This window comes from Gopherus evgoodei, chromosome 1 (genome assembly GCF_007399415.2).
Source record: "Gopherus evgoodei ecotype Sinaloan lineage chromosome 1, rGopEvg1_v1.p, whole genome shotgun sequence".
Lineage (NCBI taxonomy): Eukaryota > Metazoa > Chordata > Testudines > Testudinidae > Gopherus > Gopherus evgoodei.
Window position 1 is genome coordinate 351009631 of NC_044322.1, and position 21880 is coordinate 351031510.

Sequence of the window (21880 nt, forward strand, 5' to 3'; positions counted from 1 at the left end):
ATGAGCCAGGTCATAGCACGTGCGTATGCACACCGTTACCCAGGAGGAGATCCTCTGGGAAGAGATGGGTAGACCTTTCATCCGTTCAGTGACTGCCATGAACAGCTGGGGGGATTTCCGGAAGGGCTTTGTCCGCTCGATATAAAAAGCGACGGACATCTAAGGATTGCAACTGTTGCTCCCGTCGAGAAGAGTGAGGCTTCGGAAAGAAGACCAGGAGGAAGATGTCCTGGTTGGTATGGAAAGCCGACACTACCTTAGGGAGGAATTCTGGATGAGGTCGCAACTATACCTTGTCCTTGTGGAAGACAGTATATGGTGGGTCCACCGTAAGCACTCGAAGTTTGGAGACCCTTCTGGCCGATGTAATGGCCACCAGGAAGACTGTCTTCCACGACAGGTACAGGAGTGAGCAAGTCGCCAATGGCTCGAAGGGCGGATGCATAAGTCTGCTTAGGACTAAGTTGAGGTCCCAGGTGGGGGCAGGGCGGCGTACCGGGGGGTAGAGGCGCTCCAGGCCCTTAAGAAATCTAGTAACTAAGGGGTGGGAAAACATGGAGTGGCCACTTTCTCCGGGATGGAATGTGGAGATAGCCGCCAAGTGCACCCTCAGAGAAGATATCGCCAGGCCCTGTTGTTTAAGAGACCAGAGGTAGTCTCAAACAGTGGGGATCGAGACCTCAGAAGGAGCAACATCCTGCGTTGCACACCAGCAGGAGAAACGTGTCCACTTGGCCAGGTACGTAGACCGAGTGGAAGGCTTTCTGCTACTTAGGAGAACATGCTGTACCAGAGCAGAACAACGTAATTCCAATCTGTTCAGCTATGCAGGAGCCATGCCGTGAGGTGAAGGGCCTGCAGGTCTGGGTGGCAAAGACTGCCGTGGTCCTGCGTTATGAGGTCTGGAAGAAGTGGTAGGGTAATTGGGCTGTCCAGGGACAGGTTGAGCAGTGTGGTGTACCAGTGCTGTCTGGGCCACGCTGGCGCAATCAGGATTAGATGCGCTCTGTCCCTGCGGAGTTGTATTAGGACCTTGTGAACCAGAGGGAACGGTGGAAAGGCGTACAGCAGGTGGTGCTCCCACTACAGGAGGAATGCGTCCGTGATCGATCCTGGTGAAAGACCCTGGAAGGAGCAGAACGCTTGGCATTTCCTGTTCGTGCAAGAGGCAAACAGGTCTATGAGGGGAAAACCCCACCTCTGGAAGATGGAATGAATAATGTCTGGTCTTATCAACCATTCATGACAGAGGAAGGATCTGCTCAGCTGATCCACGAGAGTGTTCCGAACCCCTGGGAGAAAGGATGCTACCAGGTCTATCGAGTGGGCTATGCAGAAGTCCCAGAGTTGAATGGCCTCTTGACACGGGGGAGGAGAGCGAGTCCCTCCCTGTTTGTTGATATAATACATGGCCGTTGTGTTGTCCATAAACAATGAGATGCAACAGCCATGAAGATGTTGCTGAAATGCCTGGCACGTGAGGCGGACCTCTCTCAGCTCCCGGACATTTATGTGGAGCGACAGCTCCTGTGATGTCCAAAGGCCCTGGGTACAAAGGTGACCTAGGTGAGCCCCCCAATCAAGAGATGACGCATCTGTCATTAGGGACAGCGAGGGCTGTGGTAGATGAAACGGTAGCCCTGCACACACCAGGGAAGGAGGGAAGGAGTCAGCCACCAGTCGAGGGAGCGTAAGGTGCTCGGGGGAACGGTCACTAGAGTGTCTGTTGGGTCCCTGCCCGGACGGTAGATCAAGTTGAGCCACGTTTGAAGGGGCCGGAGGTGGAGCCTGGCATATTTTGTCACATAAGTACAGGCGGCCATGTGGCCTAGTAGGCCGAGACACGTGCGAGCCGAGGTGACCAGGGAGTTCTGCAGACCTTGAATGATTACCGTGAGCATCTGGAAACATGGCTGAGGTAGGTAGGCCCTGGCTCGAGTGGAGTCCAGGGTTGCCCCTATAAAGTCCAGCCTTTGTGTGGGAACCAGTGTGGACTTTCCCGCATTGAGGAGCAGCCCCAACCAGGAGAACAGGTCCGTGATTATGTTCACATGCTGTCTGACCTGCGTCTGGGAGGTTCCCTTGATGAGCCAGTTGTCCAGATACAGGAATACATGTATCTGCCGCCGGTGGAGGTGGGCGGCGATGACAGCCATACACTTCGTAAACACCCTTGGGGGCGTAGAGAGGCCGAAGGGGAGGACTGTGAATTGGAAATGCCGGTGACTGGCTACAAAGCGAAGACACCTCCTGTGTGGAGGGAAGATGGCGATATGGAAATACGCGTCCTTCATATCAAGGGCGGCATACCAGTCTCCAGGATCCAAGGACGGGATAATAGTCCCCAGGGAGACCATGCGGAACTTCAACTTGACCATAAACTTGTTGAGACCTCACAGGTCCAGGATGGGCCTGAGGCCTCCCTTGGACTTGGGGATTAGAAAGTAGTGGGAGTAAAACCCTTTTCCCTTCTCGTCTGGCGGTACCTCTTCTATCGCTCCTGCGGCGAGGAGAGACTGCACCTCTTGTAAGAGGACTTGCTCGTGAGAGGGGTCCCTGAAGAGGGACTGGGTTGGGGGGTGGGAAGGTGGGGTTGAAACAAATTGTAGGTGGTATCCTTGTTTCACCATCCGTAGGACCCAGATGTCTGAGGTCAATTGGGACCACGTCGGGAGGAAGTAGGAGAGGCGGTTGGAGAAGGGAGGAGAAGGATTCTGTCCTGAAACTGGTACGCCGTTCTCGTGCGTACCTTCAAAAGGTAGACATAGGCCCCGGGGGTGCTTTTGGGGGGCCGTGGTTTTGATCCCCTTGGGATCCGGACTGGCGTCTACGGCCACCCCGCCCGCTCCTTCTGCTGAAGTCTTGTCTGTGCTGGGGCACAAAGTAAGGCCGGTGAGGTTGGAGCTGGAAGGGTCTGCGTTGGGTCACAGGTGTATGCATGCCCAACGAGCGCATGATGACCCTGTTGTCCTTTAAACTCTGTAACCTGGGGTCGGTCTTTTCAGAGAACTGACCCTTGCCATCAAAGGTTAAGTCCTGGATGGTGTATTGGAGCTCGGGTGGCAGGTTGGAGACCTGCAGCCATGAGATACGCCTCATGGTAATACCTGAGGCCAGAGTTCTGGCTGCCGAGTCGGCCGCATCGAGAGAAGCCTGGAGGGAGGATCTAGCCACCTTCTTCCCTTCAAGGAATGCAGCAAATTCCTAGCGAGAGTCCGGGGGTAGAAGATCTGTGAATCTACTCACCTCCGTCCAGGTGTTATAATTACAACAGCTCAGGAGAGCCAGCTGGTTGGCCACCCAGAGCTGCGGGGCACCTGCCGAATATACCTTGTGGCCCAGTAGGTCCATCCACCTAGCCTCCCTTGATTTGGTGGCTGGTGCCTGTTGGCCATGGCGTTCCCTCTCGTTGACCGATTGGACAACTAATGAGGAGGGAGGAGGATGAACATATAGGTATTCATACCCCCGAGAGGGCACCATATATTTCCTCTCAACTCCCTTTACCGTAGGGGGAATGGAGGCTGGGGACTGCCATAAGGTGTCAGCAGTGGCCTGGATGGTCTTGATGAAAGGCAGAGCCACCCTAGTGGGGGTATCTGCCGACAGGATGCTGACAACTGGGTCCTTGACCTCCAGGACTTCCTCTATGGGAAGATTGATATTGAGCGCCACCCTTCTAAGGAGGTCCTGATGGGCTCTGATGTCTATCGGCGGGGGCCCTGATGATGAGGTCCCCACCACTGCCTCATCTGGGGAGAAAGAGGATGATACGCCAGGGATGAGGGGGTCCTGGATGGCCTCTTGCTCCTGGGTCGGCTCCTGCTTCAGTGGTACTGGGGAACCTGGTGGATGGGTTATCTGCTCCTCTGTCCCAGCTGGAGGGGGACGGCTAATGGTGGCCTCTGGAGCTCGATGCTCTGAGGAAGCGGAACGAGTCTGGAGCAATGGAGCACTCTGGGCCTGATAGTATGCCCAGGGTGTCCAAAAGGACCACTGGTGAGGACCCAGGTCCTGAGACCAGACCTCCTGGAAGACCCTGGTGGGCCCCTCCATGTCTCACTCCTGGGTCGTAATAACTGTCCGCGTGAGAGGACACCGACGACTGTCTGGATGGCCATGGAGGAGCAGAGAAACCTTAGGCTGAGGTTCTGATGGACCTCGCTCCCTTCTTTAACGGAGACCGGTGCCGGTATTCATAGCGGTACCGGGATCAAGATCGGGATCTGCGACCAGATCGGTGCTAGGAGGTCGACTGGGATCTCGAGTCTCTGCGGTGTGAACCGCTCCGAGAGGTACAGTGCCTGGATCGGCGCCGAGAACTGGAGCGGTGCGACGGATAGTGAGGTGGAGAGCGGGAGTCCGACTGGTGCCGCGAGTCTGACCGGTGCCGTGTAGGGGAACGGTGCCGGGACTGCGAGCGTCGTCGAGAGCGAGAGCGTCGTCTCGACCTGGAGCGTCTACGGGATCGCAATCTTGAGCGGTACCGGTCCGCTGTGCTGACGGACAGTGGTCTAGGCAGGGTCGGCTTGCCCCGAGATTGGATTACCCGCACCGGTGGTGCCGGGGGTAAAGGCAGTGCCGAGTCCGTCAAGGTGATTAAGTCTCTCGCCGCCGAATATGCCTCTGGCGTGGATGGCATGGTGAGCTCTACCACAGCACGCGCCGGGGAGCTATGAGGCACCGGACTCAACGGCCCTTGTGGGACCAGAATCAATGGTGCTGATTTAGTCGGTGCCGTGGCGGGTATCGGCACCAGGCGGTCCGAACTGGGAGAGCTCTCTGGCTGCAGCATGGTTGGAGCCAATGCAGCAGGAGTCTTGGCCTTCTTCGACCTCGGGGAGAGGGAGCGACGTGGAGTCGACTTTGGTGCCGGTGTCAGCCGGTGGCGAGAGTCTTTAGGCGTACCGGTGAAATCCGGTGCCGTAGGGGTGCCTCTGTTCACCGACTGACCGGCGCTCGGTGCTGAAGGTGGCGGTGTCAAGGCCGCCTCCATGAGGAGCTGCTTTAGTCTGATGTCCCACTCCTTTTTAGTTCACGGCTTGAAAGCTTTGCAAATAGGGCACTTAGCTGTTAAGTGCGATTCCCCAAGGCACTTCAAACAGGAGTCGTGCGGGTCTCCTGTTGGCATCGGCCTGTGACAGGCCGAGCACGGTTTGAAACCCGGTGAGCCGGGCATGAGCTCCGGCACCGGGTGTGGGAAGGGGCTACTCCCCGAACCCCACTAAGCTAACTATATTATTAATGTAAGAACTTACTACTAAATCTGTCTATCTATCTATCTATATATCTACAAGAACCATAACTATGTACACGATAACAAAAAGAAACTATGAGTAGCTAGGGAAGGTGGAGGTCAGCTAAGCCGCATTCCACTGTTCCAACGACCGACACGGGTGGTAAGAAGGAACTGAAGGGTGGCCGGGTCGGCTGAGGTATATATACGGTGCCATAGCGGCGCCACTCCAAGGGGTGCCCAGCCGACCCACCAAGTGTTGCTAGGGTAAAAAGTCTTCCAACGAACGTGCACGCGGCGCGCACACACCTAATTGGAATGCATATGAGCAATCACTCGAAGAAGAACTGCTGGATTCTACTCCCACCTCAGCCACTGATTTGCTGGGTGACAGTAGGTAACTTAACCTCGCCAAGCGTCCATTTGCTGCTCTAGAAATTCAGTCTAATAACCAGGGCCCTGTGTGTTATTTTATATACATATATATATATATATACATACACATATACATATATATATATATATATACACATATACATATATACATATACATATACATATACACATATACATATACACATATATATATATATATATATACACATACACACACACACACACGCGCAGCAGCTGGTCCAGCCAATCATTTGGCCTTCCTTCTCTCCATAGATGTGGTTTGCTGTGTTTGCCCTAAAAAGGGGAACTCATGTGAGCGGTTCTCAGGTTGATGCCCTTAGTAGGACTGAATTGGACTCTTCATTATTCAGGACAGGAAGAACGGGGGACACCTGCCACTGCAGGCCTCCTCTGAAAGGGAAGGGGACAGTGAGGGATGAACAGGGACAGCTCCAGGGGTTTTGCCGCCCCAAGCAGCCAAAAATAAATAAAAAAGCCACGATTGCGATCTGCGGCAATTCAGCAGAAGGTCCTTCGCTCCCAGCGGGAGTGAGGGACCCTCCGCCGAATTGCCGGCAAACACCTGAAAGTGCCGCCCCGCTCCGGAGTTGCCGCCCCAAGCACCTGATTGATAAGCTGGTGCCTGGAGCCGGTCCTGGGGATGAAGCACTGTGTTGGGGAGAGCATAGAGGTTGGCTTTCCTGAGGATGTAGTAGAAGCTATGCAGACGACAATAGCAGCTGCCTAACAGGAGCAGTTCTCCATTGCAGTTTGGAATATGTATGTAATGCAAACACCTCTCCTTGTGTCCCCCAAAACTGAGAGTCAACCCTTTATTTTACTTCTCATGCTGCTGCATCCAACGGTCCACTCTTGTAAAGCTCTGTCATGCAGCAAGTACACCCCATCCCCCTTTGCCGAGGCAAGGGCATCATGGCCCCACAGTTAAGTCTGCCTGTCTGTCCTTACCCTCGGCAATACAGCCCAATGGCCAGAGTCAATATGGTCACCCTTGTCATCAGGGCAGTACAGCCTAATGGCTGAAGTCAATATAATCACCTGTTCACTTGGGCTGTATGGCCTAGTGGCCACAGTCAGCATAGCTGACCTCTTCAATCTGGTTGTGTGGTCTAGTGGCCAGAACCAATGCAATCACGCTTTCACTCAGGCTGTATGGCCTAGTGGCCAGAAGAAATAAGTTTTCCCTCCTTAGCGGGGTTATGTTGCCAATGGTCAGACTCAGGGAAGTGGGCCACCCATGGGTGGAAAGAGAGGTGCTGGAGTACAGGAACCTGGGCGCTCCCTCTCCACCAGGTCCCAACCCAGGGCCCTGGTAGTGGTAAATGTGCATGCCACTAGGTCAGCAGGGATCCGGCTGAAAAACGCTGACTCAAAACCCGGTTTGCTAACCAGTCCACTGCCTAGTTTTCCTGGGCTTCTTCCTACCATATTCCCTGATTCTGTGGCCTAGACATCTTCAGGGTATCCGGTTTCCTCAGGCTGCACTACCTCCAAGTGACTCCGGCCTCCACAGATATCCAGGCATCTGCCTGGGTCTCAGTGTCACCAGCTCTCACCGTCTGGGGCTTCAGCTTCTCCCAGTCTGGAGCAAGCAGCATGCATCCTTCCTCTCTGGTAGTCAGCCTAGAATGAGCTGGGCTACTCCCTTTTATAGTGAACCAGCACTTGGAGCATGCCCAGTAGAAGTGAGGGGGCATGGCTTCCTCTGCCCAGAGTGTGGGATTAACCCCTTCTTGTCCAGTGAGGGGAAAGTACACCCCATCACAAACTCCTAAGCAGCTGTTTATCCCCCTGGAAGGGTATTCCTCTGTTCCAATGATGTGTCCTTCCAAGAAAAAAAAAAAAGTTGAGAAAACATATCCACTATTTTTAAAATGGTGTTTGCAACGTGAAATATTGCAAGCGAGATGCACCAAATCACTCCTGAGATCCTCATGATGATTTTGCAAACCTTGGAAGATCTCAGAGAGAACTGGTAGCCTTTTAAGTGCTTAGCCAACATTTCATCAGAACAATCAGCAGCTTTTCTAAAGTCATTTCTCCAGAGAGAGGTGTCGAAGTTAAGGAGGCGCGCGCACACACACACACACACACACACACACACACACACACACACAGGAAGCAAACACAGGAAGTCAGCAGAAATTGACTTAGCTACTGACAACCAGTTCTTGGATTGTTTTCCAAAGAAAAAAGTATATCAGTTCAGCAAAGATAAAGGAGTTTGTAAATTATATATATCACTTTCATAGCACTGTTGTTAGTAGCTACCGATGTGGTGCTCTTCTCTTGTTCCATGATGATAACAGTCGGCTGCGTGCGTGTTCCCAATGTGTGCTGTCCTGGCTCTGCACAGATAACTGACCCAGCAAATCCCGAGAGAATCCCCAAAGACCACAGACTCTAGTAAGGTATGAAGGAACCCGAGCCAAGTTTATTGTCAAATGAAGCACAATAATAGTTTCCTATAGACTCTACAGGACATACTACGAATATGTGCCCCCTGGCAATGGACACAGCTTCGTCAATGGAGAGACTTTCCACTGCCCCCTACGCCAGACAAAGATGCGCACTCCGGGACCTACTTTTATACTGTTACAGGACAGATTACTCATCCCTACTGACATATTGAAGTACAGCCCTTTGGCTCATTAGGGTGCTGTCTCCTCCTTTGATCATGTTGCTTCAAACAGCTAGATCTAGCCATCATGCTGTCCTTTTGACCCTGTCTTTAAGATGCACCTGCCTGTTCCTTGTTATGTCTGTGGAGTGTCCTGATGTCATCTTGGCACATGTTCCTCTTATTAGCACTTATGTGTGGATGCACCTGCTTCTAACAACCCTCTTCTCGCCAACTTCCGTGAACGGGGCCTGCCTCTGGCTCACAGCCCAGCTTTTGCTTAGCAATGCCTGGAAGTACTTTAGTTCAGGCTTCAGGCCTCAGACTGGGCCTCTGACACAAGAATTTATGTTTCAGGGCCTCATCTTACTACAAGCACTACATCTTTTCTCTTCCTAACATCTCAGCAAAGCAGGTACACAAGTACTCCTATAAGAACATAAGAATGGCCATACTGGGTCAGACCAAAGGTCCATCCAGCCCAGTATCCTGTCTGTTGACAGTGGCCAATGCCAGGTGCCCCAAAGGGAGTGAACCTAACAGGTAATGATCAAGTGATCTCTCTCCTGCCATCTATCTCCACCCTCTGACAAACAGAGCCTAGGGACACCATTCCTTACCAATCCTAGCTAACAGCCATTAATGAACAACCTCCATGAATTTATCTAGTTCTCTTTTAAACCCTGTTATAGTCCTAGCCTTCACAACCTCCTCAGGCAAGGAGTTCCACAGGTTGACTGTGCACTGTGTGAAGAAGAACTTCTTTTTATTTGTTTTAAACATGCTGCCCATTAATTTCATTTGGTGACCCCTAGTTCTTATATTATGGGAACAAGTAAATAACTTTTCCTTATCTACTTTCTCCACACCACTCATGATTTTATATACCTCTATCATATCCTGCCTTAGTCTCCTCTTTTCCAAGATGAAAAGTCCTAGCCTCTTTAATCTCTCCTCACATGGGACCCGTTCCAACCCCCTAATCATTTTAGTTGCCCTTCTCTGAACCTTTTCCAATGCCCATATATCTTTTTTGAGATGAGGAGACCACATCTTTACTCAGTATATTCAAGATGTGGGTATACCATGGATTTACACAAGGGCAATAAGATAGTCTCCATCTTATTCTCGATCCCTTTTTTAATGATTCCTGTTTGCTTTTTTGACTGTCGCTGTACACTGTGTGGACATCTTCAGAGAACTATCCATGATGACTCCAAGATCCTTGTTTTACACATGAGAAAAGTGAGAGGGGTTGAGAGACTCACCCAAGGCTTGAAGAAAGAAGTCTGTGTCAAAGAGATTATTACGAGTCCGGTGTTCAAAAGGTCGCAGCTCTTATTTGGGACCTAAATAAATTGACTAGATTTTTCACTAGTGCTCAGCATCCAGCTGATCTCATTGGTTTAAGGTGCCAAATAGGAGCTGAGCTCTTACTTCTTAACTCTGGTTCTTGGACACCAGTTTTATGCTACTTTTTTCTTTTTATGTGTCTGGAGCGCTAACTGGGCATCCTGCTAGGGGCTTTCCCCTCACCCCTCCCCTGATTCTTGTCATGCAGACAGAAAGCAGAAGACCAGAAATCTGAAGTGCAGGCAATGCAATGTTTATTGGGGGGATTAGTTTCAAGCAAGCCTATCCAGAGCTCTGATGCTACAGAGCCTTTTCCCTGTGTCCCTATTCCCACCTCCTCCTCCGCAGCAGGCCCAAATATACCTGCAGTGCACACCCCTGGTTCCATCCCTTACAATTTATGGTCATGTTCCATTTTGGAGGGTCGTGAGTCTGGAGGCTTGGTACCACGCCTTCTGTATCGCATGGGAGTGGTAAGGAGTGAGATTGGGTTCTGGCCAAGGCCAGGCCTTTAGCTTTTCATGTTTCTAATATCTTCTCCCCGCTTTCCCCTTGCCCCTCCCAACTGGTTGCTTGATCTTGGCTTGAGAGAGGAGCCAGGCAGCCTTCCAGCATATACTCATATATTACTCTCCCACCATACCCTGTAACACTTTAGCTCCATCCCTGATCTTTTCTCATTATATTAACAAACCCATCTGCTTGTGGGAAATGCAACACACAGTCTGTGTTCACACAGATTAGTAAGGATAAAAGAGTATATTAAAAAAAAATCAAACCCAAAATTCTACTTCAGGCTAACAAGGATATTAACACATCCTTCAGTAATTCATTTCACAACACTCATTTCTGTGTCTGCTAGATGCTTTGAGATCCCCACCAGGGGTCAAAAGACTTACACAAAATTAGCTTCTCCTAGCTGATCCCAAGTCTCACTGTGCATAAGTAGCAGTCAGGTGTGTCTATTGTGCTGTTGTAAAGGAGATAAAGGAGAAAGCAGATGAAAGCAGCACGCCAAGAAACAATGCAGTGATGATTGATGTGGCATGATGTCACAGGATGCTGCCCTCCAGCTCGCCCCCTGGTGGCCCTTAGTGGCCTTACACTCAGCAGTCCTCAGGGTCTCTCAGTCAGTTACCCAGACTTAGCTTGTTTCAAAACACGTACCCCCTTTGTGGGGCCTAACATAAGTCATTCTACAGAATGTAACTCGCTTCATTAGTCCCTCGAGGTCACTCCTCTCTGGGTCCATGTGAGAGTTCTGGTCAACCCCCATCCCTGTTCAGAAGACCCCCAGCCTCCTTCCTGGAGCTGGGACCATGCTTCAGATAGTCACTACCTCAAAACAGCAGTCCTCAGCTCTCCCCCTTGGTTGTAATTTAGCCTACTTCTCCTTCAGCTGGCCTCTTTATCCATAATTAGCCCTCAGCAGGCCAGCCTTCTCCTGCCAGTATGTGCCCTGCCTGGAGGGAGGAGGCAGCATTTATGTTGACCCCTTCTCCCAGCTCATCCCCAGTTGGCTGGATGAGAGGCTAGTCTTGCCCAGCCCTCTATGCCCTCCTGGGGATAGGTCCTTAAAGACACAGTGACAAGATTTCTTCCTAAGCACCCCTTATTCCTAACACTTCTTCCTCTCTATCAATATATCCTTGGTTTCTGTAGGTACATCCAGGAGCGGCGCCAGGGTTTTTGACGCCCTAGGTGGGGGTCCTTTCGCGCTCCCAGTTGTTGGCAATTCTGCGGCGAGAGGTGTCCTTCCGCAGCTCCCGGTCTTCGAGGCACTTTGGCGGCGGGTCCCGGGGCGAGTGAAGGACCCGCCGCAGAATTGCCACCGAAGACCCGGAGCACGGAAGGACCCCCCGCCGCCGAATTGCTGCCGAGGTAGGCAAAATGCTGCCCCCCCAGCCAAATCCTAGTGCCCTAGGCGACCGCCTAGGTTGCCTAAACGGAAGCGCTGGCCTTGTGGTACATCAGATCTTCCAAAAATCTTAAAGGGACACACCATGTGACAGGGATGGGCTGACCACTAGGCACTGCTGGCCTTAAGGGGGCAGACTATCCTATCACACAAGGCAGTAACTCCAAATAATGTCAAAGCAAATAGATGATGAGGAGAGAGGATGGGAAAACATGCACCACAGACAAATCAGGCTCTCAGATCACTTTAAAATGTGTTGCATAATACAGGTACACTTCCATGGTGATGTAGGAAACCAGTTGGTTGCTGCTATAAAAACTAAAGTGATATTACAAAGACCAGCAGAGCAGATATTTTGCCTTTAACAGAACTTAGGAACAACTATTAATTTTGCTCTCACTCCTAAAGGAGAGGTGTGTATTCTAAATGCACAACAGATGGTGCGAGAGGCAAGACATCTTGTTTCTTGCCATATGCCACATCTTTCTATCTTAGGTACTTATATGGCCCCCAATTATTGTAGTATCTGAGCACCTCATAACCTTTCAAGCATTTCTTGTCACAATACCTCTGTGGAGTAGGGCAGTGCTATTAGCTTGCATTTTACAGATGGGGAACTGAGGCAGAGAGAGACTAAATGACTTGCTCAAGGTTACACAGGAGATCTGTGGCAGAACAGGGAATTAAATCCAGGTATCCCAAGGCCCAGGCTAGCACCCTAACCATTGGACCATCCTGCCCTTCATTTGTTAGAGCATATAATTTGATTTCATAACAATTTAGTAAAGCGCCGTCTTCTGTAGCTGCATACAAAGTTCATCTGTATTAAAAATAAGACTCTTTGTCTTTACTGAATTGGTCTGAAACTAAGTATCCATTATCCATAAATTGCCTTTTACTCTGGATGATCAAGTTTAAAGTCAATACTTGATGCATGCTTTTCCTTTAAATGCTTTAATGAAGGCATCAGGTTTCTCTGGGTCACTGTTATTGTTAACCTAATGTATCTTGGCAAACATGGCTTTGTCTTGTTGTGAACTGGCACGTCAACGAAAGTGTGCGCTTACACATTCTTGATGCCAAATGGACAATTCTAACTGGGATGGACAAAACTGTTTGCTTTAAAATTAAAATCCCTAGGCTTTTACAAGATAACACTATAGCCAGTGCCAAGATGCAGAAGCATTTAGGGCCAGATTCTGACACTGATATCACATTGAGTAACACCATATTCTAAGAGTCACTCTACTGAAGCCAATAGAACTACTTGTCAAGTGAAGTACTATTCAATGTGAGTTAAGGTATCATAATCTGGCCCTTACGTCTGGACACATTTGACATCCTGAGGTCCTGATCTTGCATTCATGGAAGTGAATGGGATCCAGGCCAGAATGTTATCAAAGGGGGAGTACATGTGTTGGCAAACTCACACAATTGTTAAAATGGAGAAGGGAAAATCTTTTAACATATAAAATAACCCATTTTCCTTACATTCAGATCTAGGCTGACATGTATTACCTGATGCAAAGATGGACTGGATGAAGCACATGCAAGCTAATGAACTATTCCTGCAAGGTGCTGAGCGCTCTTCTCTCCCATTGACATCAGTGGGGCTGGATTGCATTCCGCACCTCACAGAATCAGGCCCTAAAATAAGATACATGAAAAATCCAAGGATCTGATTTTTATTTACACTGAGGCTACTTTATGCCACTCTGAATAAATTAGAGTCATATCCACCTTCAGGCTCCTTTACACTTCCAGAGAGGTGTAAAGTGACCGGAATGTAAATTAGAATCAGGACCCCAATGTTTTTTCCTAGGTGGCTAATGATGGGTTGTTGTTTTTTCTCCTTTCTCTTCCAGCATCTGCTAGTATGTATGTTCCGACAGTCTGCAATGGACGGGAAATCCTAGATTCTACCACCTCATCTCTGTGATTGTGACTCGCAGTTCAGTTCTCGAGTTTTTAGACTGTTAAACAAAATATGCACATGTTGTGCACTCCAGAAAACAACAAAAACAAAACTAGTACCTTTTTTAGAAACAGTATAAGAAATTATTTTTGAGGACTGTACAGTATATAGTGACGTTCTAGAACTTTTTAGACTGATTTTAGCGCCTCTGTTATTAACAGTTCTAAGGGACGTGTAAATAACCATGATTTACAGTGCACATATTTCTGCAGTGTTGACTCAGAAGTGGGAGAGTGATTTGCTGCAAGCACAGTTGCAATGTTAGGTGACTTTCTTTCCTATGAAATTTTTTGTAGCTTCTTGTTGTAATTAACTTAGACTGCATTTTTATGTTATATAGAACAGTTACATTATGTGTAACAGATTGTTTTCTCAGCACAAAACCGCAGGATTAATATAAAGATGCCATTAATAAAACTGTAAACATTTGTCATCATGGTTATCTTCCTTTCATGGTAATTATGACTCAAAGACAATGGGCTAGATCCTCAGCTGACATGAACTCGCACTATTCCACCTTCTGGCTCCATGACTTTAATTAGAGAGTAAAGACATCTCACTGAAAAATTTCAAAGATGCTTGTTGTTGAAAAGTGGCCTGTTTTTCAAAAGCAAAAAAAATTGAAAAAATTCTTGATGTTTGTGAAAGTTTTCACAACGTTTTAAATGAACTTCTTAATCAAATTATATGGAAACCATAATCAAAATGGTTATTGACAATTGTATTTGGTAGATCATTCATTAGATTGATGTATTATTGTAAGGCACTCAAGATACCTTGCTGAAGTATAAAAATCTAGACAGAGTAGATAAAAAACAGACAAAACAAGACTACACATATACTATGGCTGATTTCTACTGATCTGGTGACATGAAGGTGCTATACAGCCCGTTAAGTCTGCCAGTTAAACTAGGTTTACAGCTGCTTTGCATCACTGGAGCAGTGCAAAGCTGCTGGAGCATACCAGAGAATGGGGCCTGTAAAATATATTCACAAGAAGGATAATCCTGAAAGAAATTGCTAGCATCTCTGGCAATATTTGCATTCAAACTATGTGTATTCAAAATAGAAATCTACAGCTCTTGAAGCCAGCTGCAAACTACCTTCAACAAAAGAAATAAGGTAACCTTTAGAACCCTGTTCCAAAGTCCCTCCCCTTCTATTGAAACACTCATATTTTACATGCTACTAACTCCAATAAATCATTCAGAAAAGTAAACATATGTTAGCTGAGGACTTGCTCCCACTGAAGTCACTGGCAAAGTTTCCATTGACTTCAGCGTAAACACCAATGGGGTTTGAAACATTGGCGTTAAAGACAGGTACAATTCAATGTATGCTGAATATGTAAACTCTCCAGGGCTGGAGTCTCATTTACACACGTGGCTCCAGCGGTGTACAGGTCCTGGAAGTAAACAAGAATCAGGCCTCAGATCTCTATTCCCCTATGGGACATTGATGAAGCCATCTCTCTCCTTGTCTATCATGCCACAATTTCTTAACGCCTTCCTTTAAAACACACTTCCTCCAACAGGTGTTAAGTCTTGCCTCAAAGAAGTTTTGGCTCTGCAGATGTTTGAAAATATTTACTAGAAAACAAACCAGGAAATTGTGGAATGAAGGAGTTATGTGCCAAACATCCCCATTCAGTCACTCATGGGGTTTTGCATTGCTTCCCAGCTCCCTTCTTGTATTTGGACATTGTGGTTGAAACATTTAAATCTATCTAAGGCTAGGTCTACACTGGGGGCGGGTGGCGGGTCGACCTAAGATATACAAATTCAGTTACGCGAAAAGCGTAGCTGAAGTCGGTGTATCTTAGGTTGATATACCTGGCCGTGAGGATGGAGGCGAGTTGACCGCTGCCACTCCCCCGTCGACTCCACTTCTGCCTCTCACCACAGTGGAGTTCTGGAGTCGATGGCAGAGCGACACTAGATGTAATAAATCGATCCCCGATAGATCAGTCACTATCTGCCGATCCAGTGGGTAGTGTAGACATACCCTAAGGCAGTGGTTCTCAATCGTATTTGATCAGGCCCCCCCTTCTTTGTGTTTGTAGTCTTTTGGGCCTCCTCCTCCTCCTCCACAAGCACACATACAGCCACCCAGCTCTTAGGGCAGCGCAACGGCTGTGGCTGCTGGCTGGGTGCCCAGCTCTGAAGGCAGCACCGGGCCAGCAGCAGCACAGAGGTAAGGGATGCAATGTGAAAAGTGGCATTTGTCAATATCACTTTTCACAGCAGACTTAGCACCCCATTGCCACCCTTACTTCTGCACTGTGACTGCTGCCAACCTGGAGGCTGATAGCCAAAACTCCACCACTTCCTGGTGAGGGAATGGGGTGGGGAGGAGAGCCCTGGCTGCCTCTTGGTGAGGAATTGGTGTATGGGGGGGGGGACAAATGCAGATGGCAGGACTTCAGGTGCCCCTTTATCCCTGCCTCCTAGGTGTGCGCAGCCCTTCTGCCTGAGCCCCACATTCCCTTGCCTCCCTTGGGATGCCCACCCCATAGTTTGAGAACTGCAGGTCTAAGGGATTTGGACAGCCATCAAACTAAAATGAATGGGAACTGGGCATCATAATCCCTTAGGTAGCATTGAAAATCTCTATTTATGGGTAAATTCTTCTTCTGAGGCAGATTCTGACTGAGACTAAGGCCCCTTTCATGTTGACAGCGTGGTTAGGAATGAGTCTCAGCGTCACTGAGAATCAGGCCCCTTTTCTTAATAAGTCTTTAAATTGTCTAACACATTTGTTGGTGCTATGTGCATTTAATAATAAATATAACTCAAAAAACCTTATGTCTGGCTCCTTAGCTGTAATCATTTCTCTTTCCCCTCCAGTGAAATGAAATGGAATTAAACACGCTGGATTCAATTTAGTAATGGAATCAATAGTACTTGCTAAAGCAGAGTTAAGAAAAGAAGTCCTAACAGACAATGCACAGAGCTGACAGTAGTGCTACCAGTGTAGTTTCTCCGAATTAGCAATCTGGCCAATATCACGTACAAAATACATTTGATTTGAGCCAAGGAAAATTAGCACACTCCCCCTGAGCATGGCACTTTAAAGGTAAAGAAATTACAGCACATGGACTATCAAGAATGTAAGAAGACTTTTCCAAACAGTAAAATATATCTTGAGACTTCTGCAACAGGACAATATCAAAAGGTATTGAGTGAACCTGAATAGCAGGTTAGAGTCAAAAGCCCATTTTGAAGTCTGGTTTGAATCATGCTCAGATTCTCATGCTGTGCTACTGCAGTGCCTGCAAAGGTACAAGCAAACTTTGATTTTTTTTCTGTTGCCACTGGCTTATTTCAAACATCAGCAAGTATCACATGATCTGCATTCCCTGGAAATCCAAATGAGAGTAACAAAGCTCTCAAGACAAACACAGGAAAAATACATTAAACACCAGGACCACCAGGTTTCAGAGAGCAGCACAGTTTTGATGTCAGCCAGGACACTTACGTATGACTGAGCCAGCTGCAAACACCAATGGTTATCCAGAACAAATGTTCAGAAGAGACACTTAGGGCCATTTCCTTAAGGGGTGTAATTGAAGCCAATGGAGATAGCTAGATCCTCAGCTGGTGTGATCTGACATACCTCCATTGCCTTCAATGCAACCAGCTGAGACTCTAGATCTCTCTGCTTTCACATAGAAAGGGCCGGGGATGTGGAGGAGAGGAGGCAGAAGAATCCATTTCTCTGTGGAACTGTGAATCTTTGGAGTGACCCATAAGCACCTTGTACATGGACAGGTTTAAATATTTAGGGTCAGGTTCTGATGTACTATTCAATGTGAAACAGGCTCTTACTCCACAAGTAGTTCCATTGATTTTCAATCTAGTCCAGCGATTTTGGGCATTTAACTTGAGAGATCTTAGAGAGACTAATTTTGAAAGTGCTGGCACTTAGCACCCTCTGAAAATCAGGTCCCTTTGATCTGCAAGCTCAAGTTGTGCACCCAAAATCACTGGACACTTTATAAAATGTAGGGTTCCACTACCAGAGGGAAGACACCTGATCCATTCATGTGTTTATAACAGGAGTGGCCAAACTTACCGACCCTGGAGCCACATATGACAATCTTCAGAAGTTCGAGAGCCAGGGCTGAAGCCCCAAGAACCCCCTCTCCCCACTGCCAAAGGCGATGCATGGGGGGAGGCACCTGGGTCACATGCCCCCTGCCCCCTGATTTTTGCCAGGGTTTGTTGAATCGGTTACATGGTGCCATCCCTGCATGGGAGCTGCTGGAGCCAGCAAGCTGGGAGCTGCAGGCATGGAGAGAGGCAACAGCAAACAGCTGGGAGCTGTAAGGAGAGCAGCTGCTTCTGGCCACAGAGCTAAAGCAGCAGCCCCTCCCTACAGCTCCCAGCTGTTTGCCACTGCCTCTCCAGGCAGAGCCAACACCTGGAGCTGCAGGGAGGGGCTGCGGAAAGAGAGGGAGTGTGCCTGGGGGGGTATGACTCAAGCTGTGGGCGGTGCCGAACCTTTAAATTGTGCCCCCCCACAGCAGGTACCCAGTGTCCTCTGGCAGAAGCACCTAGCTACATGACCTCATCAGAGGGCAGAAGCCATGAGCTCCCCCCAGTCTGGTAGGCAGAGGGCATGGAGGGGGGGCAGTGCCGAGGGCCACACTTAACTATAAAACAGCAGCATGGGACTCAGAAGCCACAGTTTGGCCACCCCTGGTTTATAAGCTCTCTGTAGGAGGGTGCAGGACTTCCTAGTGCCCTCCCCCCAGGAAGTATTGCCTATCATTTACCCTCCGTACTCTGCCAGTGGCTGCACTTTGGAGAGTTCTAATGGGCTGAGGGGGCTGGTTCTTCTTCCTCCCTTCCCCTTGCAGGAGAGGAGAGTCTGGCTGGAACAAGGGTCAGTCTCTCAGACAGCCCCCAGCTACAGCTTTACAGCTCCATCCCTCAAAGTCTATTGCCTCTTGGCACGGCTTACCTCTGACCCTTCTTGCTGGGGCTGCTCCAGAAACCATGTTCTGTGGCTCTCTCCTCCTTGGCTGGTCTGCCTCTGTTACTAGCAGCATTCTTCCTAGTCATCACCCTGCCTATGCTAAGCTTCCCTTTTTAAGCCCTTCCTCCTCCATGTTGAACAAGCCATGCAGGTGTGCCTTTTTAGTGCAGCACAGGTCCAGAGGAGCTCATTAGCCTCCTGGCCAATGGGTGGGTGTGTCCCTTCACACTCCCAGTCTGCCAACCTAATGCAAGTGGTTTTTTAGCTCAGGAGGTTGAGATGCTGAATTTTTGGAGCCAAGGGACTGTTTTTCATTCCAGAACCAGTGGCCAGTTGAAACGGAGTAGTGGTAATGCATCTGGATTCTAGTGAAGCACTTGATCCACATACTCACAAAGTCTTACTCTCCACATGAATTCAGCATTCCTCCATCACTGACATAGGATGTCACAGTTCTAGTTGTGCACTTCCTTGTGGCCACTGACGAGACTGCTTGGCTGGGAATAAACACCTCTGGATCCCTGAGTGTTTTGAGCCTGAATAGTGTCCAGCCACTGACCCGGCATTGGGTCACTAGCCACGCTGTCAGGGCACAGGTCCTTGGTCTAGCAACCTGCTGTCCAGCTGTCTAGCCTATGGGCTCATTGCTGACTTTTCAGACTTCCCTGTAGCCTAAACACACCCTCTCGCTGAGCTCTATCCAAAGCTGTGAGTCTTCTAGGTTACCACTTAACTTTTTCAGGTGGCCTGTGGTAAGTGTAACGCATACAACACACAAAGACCCTCTGCCCAGAGTTTTCCCCAATTGCTCTTTTACTGAAGAGCTAAAGCATGAGACTACAGATCATTTAGAAAGTAATCAACACTTTAAACACAGTGGCCCTCAGTAGCTCGCCCTTCCCTTGGGAGTCCTGGGCGACCAACTGCGTTCCCAAAGGTAAGCAGGGACCCCTGCCTCATCAGGCCCCTCCATGCTGGGTTTCTTCTCCTTCCTCTAGAGCTGAAGTAAAAATGGCCCCTCAGTTAACACAGCTCCTGTCCTTTTATAACTTTTAGCCCCATCAGGTGACTTCTTGATCAGGTGACCGGCCACCTCTGACAAGTGACTGTTGCCAAGGGGACCTCTCTCCTGACAAACCAGTTCTGCTTGTTGGGAGCCATCTAGTGTTCAGACCTATTCCATTTCAATAGGTGCCCACTCCAGCATTAACCATTATCTATTGTCAGCCCTGTACCGCTACCCTGTTGGAATTTAGGTCCTACATGGAGTTGAAAGGACTACAGAAAAGACAAAAAGCTGCCCTTTCAAAATGGAGTTTGCAGCTATCTTTGCCCCCTCACTTTGATCTACGAATGCCAGTGATTCCAAGTATACAGCAATTTCAAATCCATTTCCGATGAAGCAACATTAGTAAAGCCCATTCCCTTCTCCCAACTCCAGCTGTCAAATCCTAGTAAAGATTTTAGAAATCTAGTATTATGTGATGAGCTGAGAAAAACTGTGGCAGCCTTTGAGATGAATTGCAGTGTATGGTGAAGCCTGACCTGCAGATTTCACAACAGCGCTCCACGTGTGGTTCAAATTCTTAAGCTATCCACTTGCTAAAAGCCCCATAGAAAATCAAATTCAAGCAACATATTCCTATCTGCAGGTTTCTGAGTACTGCTGCAGTAGAACTATCCCCAGGTCTACATCTTCTCTGTAAATGTCACTTGACAGTGGGTGTGGGGAAAAAACACCTTTTTGATGCCTTTGTTGGAAGGACTGGCACAACTTGAACTGGTTGCTTTTGTGTGTCTGACAGGACTTTTATTAGTCAAAATAAATGGGCTTAAACAAAAACCCAAATAAAATAGCAGCAGCAATATAATCGGCATATGGCTGCAGTAATACAACAAAGATTCCAGATGCCGTTGTCAAATTCCCCATGACCTGGGAGTGTCTCTGACTCAGTTTTTGCAGAAACTCTGAGACTGACTTTTTGTTGGGAATTCTAGCATGTGTGTGTGTGGCGGGGGAAGTGATACATAAAACCACAGCTCCCACAATTTTACTCTTTCACACTCTTCATTTCACCAAACAACACAAACACACACATTCCACCTCATTTTGGCTTTCGAGTCCTTTTTAATGGACCATGAGTCTGATCCAAAATGTCTTCCTATGGCAGTTTGCTCCTTTGTCAGTTTCAACTTCAACACCTGGAGGTGTGCACAAACCAGGACAGAAGCTTGTGATCTCATTGCAGCCCCTCCCCATCTGTACTGTTTAACCAATAGTACGCCAGTGAGGTCACTGATGATTCCACCAAACCATATCACCTATCCAGCATATATTCCAGGAGGAACTGCAGCAATCACACAAGCCATCCAATAAGAGTCTGATTTCTTCTGCTCTGACTTAAACACTTTCTCCTCAAGACGACCATGATGTCCTCCTTCTCTGAAGGAAGACAATAAGGAAGACACATTGGCCAATGGTTACAGATAAGGAGAAAACTGTAAGAGATTAAACCCCCAGAATTAAGTGATACTCACTGCCTTGTGATATCATTGAGGCAAAGGGCTTGGTAGGATTAGACATTTCAAGAAACCGTTCACAGTTACACTAGCTAGGACACAACAGTTTAAGAGCGATTGCCCCCCTCATGCTTCAGGACAGAAACCAAATACTAACAGTCGGGGGTTCAGAAGCAACTTCATCCATTGTGGGAGTTTTATATCTGACTCTGAAGCATCTGGTGGTACTGGCCCTTGTGGGAGATGGAGATGGCTCCTGCATGGCAACGTGTTGCTATCCTTCTGGCCATCACACCCTTGGGACAGGAAAACCAAGAATTCCCAAACACTCCTTGACAAGCCCCCAATCTCAGAATCTCCTTTTAAACAGTAAACAATAGAACCTCCTCCTTTTATTAGAAGCGCTAACAGCTGCCTACAACTACCCAATGGCTGCTAGTTATGGCCTTGAGAGACCTAATTTTTCCTAGGCTTGGTCTCCAAATCAATCATATAATACATTGCAAGAACTACCAAAAGTAGTCAGAACCAAGGTGGGGAAATCAAATTCTGACTAAATCTTTGTCGCCAGATCCTCTACTGATGTAAATCAGAGAAGCTCCACGGAGTTCAATGGTGCTATCCCAATTTGCACCAGTTTTGGATGTGGCCGAGTATACTCAGCAAAGCTGACTGCAGATCAATTCTCTGCACATTTTTGTTTTTCTGAGAAAACGGCATCAGAGCAGACCCAATCACATCCATGCTTACTTGCCAATAGTTTATACAGCGAGGCAACTTAAATGTGTTTAAGAGATTCAGATGCTTGGATCCAGAATTAAAAGAAAAGCAGGCAACTGCAGTGATAAAAATTTATCCCAT

The 21880-nt window shown here is 48.2% G+C and overlaps 1 protein-coding gene across 4 annotated transcripts in view; it reads left to right on the forward strand.

Moving 5' to 3' along the window:
- GRM3 (glutamate metabotropic receptor 3) overlaps window positions 1-14320 on the forward strand; it is a 168088-nt gene extending 153768 nt beyond the window's left edge. For all 4 annotated transcript variants that reach the window (XM_030563136.1, XM_030563061.1, XM_030563223.1 and 1 more), the window contains one exon: window positions 13410-14320. In XM_030563136.1, coding sequence (XP_030418996.1) covers window positions 13410-13483 — 74 coding nt within the window. In that variant the 3' untranslated portion in view covers window positions 13484-14320. The remainder of the gene's footprint in view (window positions 1-13409) is intronic.
- Window positions 14321-21880: the final 7560 nt, after the last annotated feature.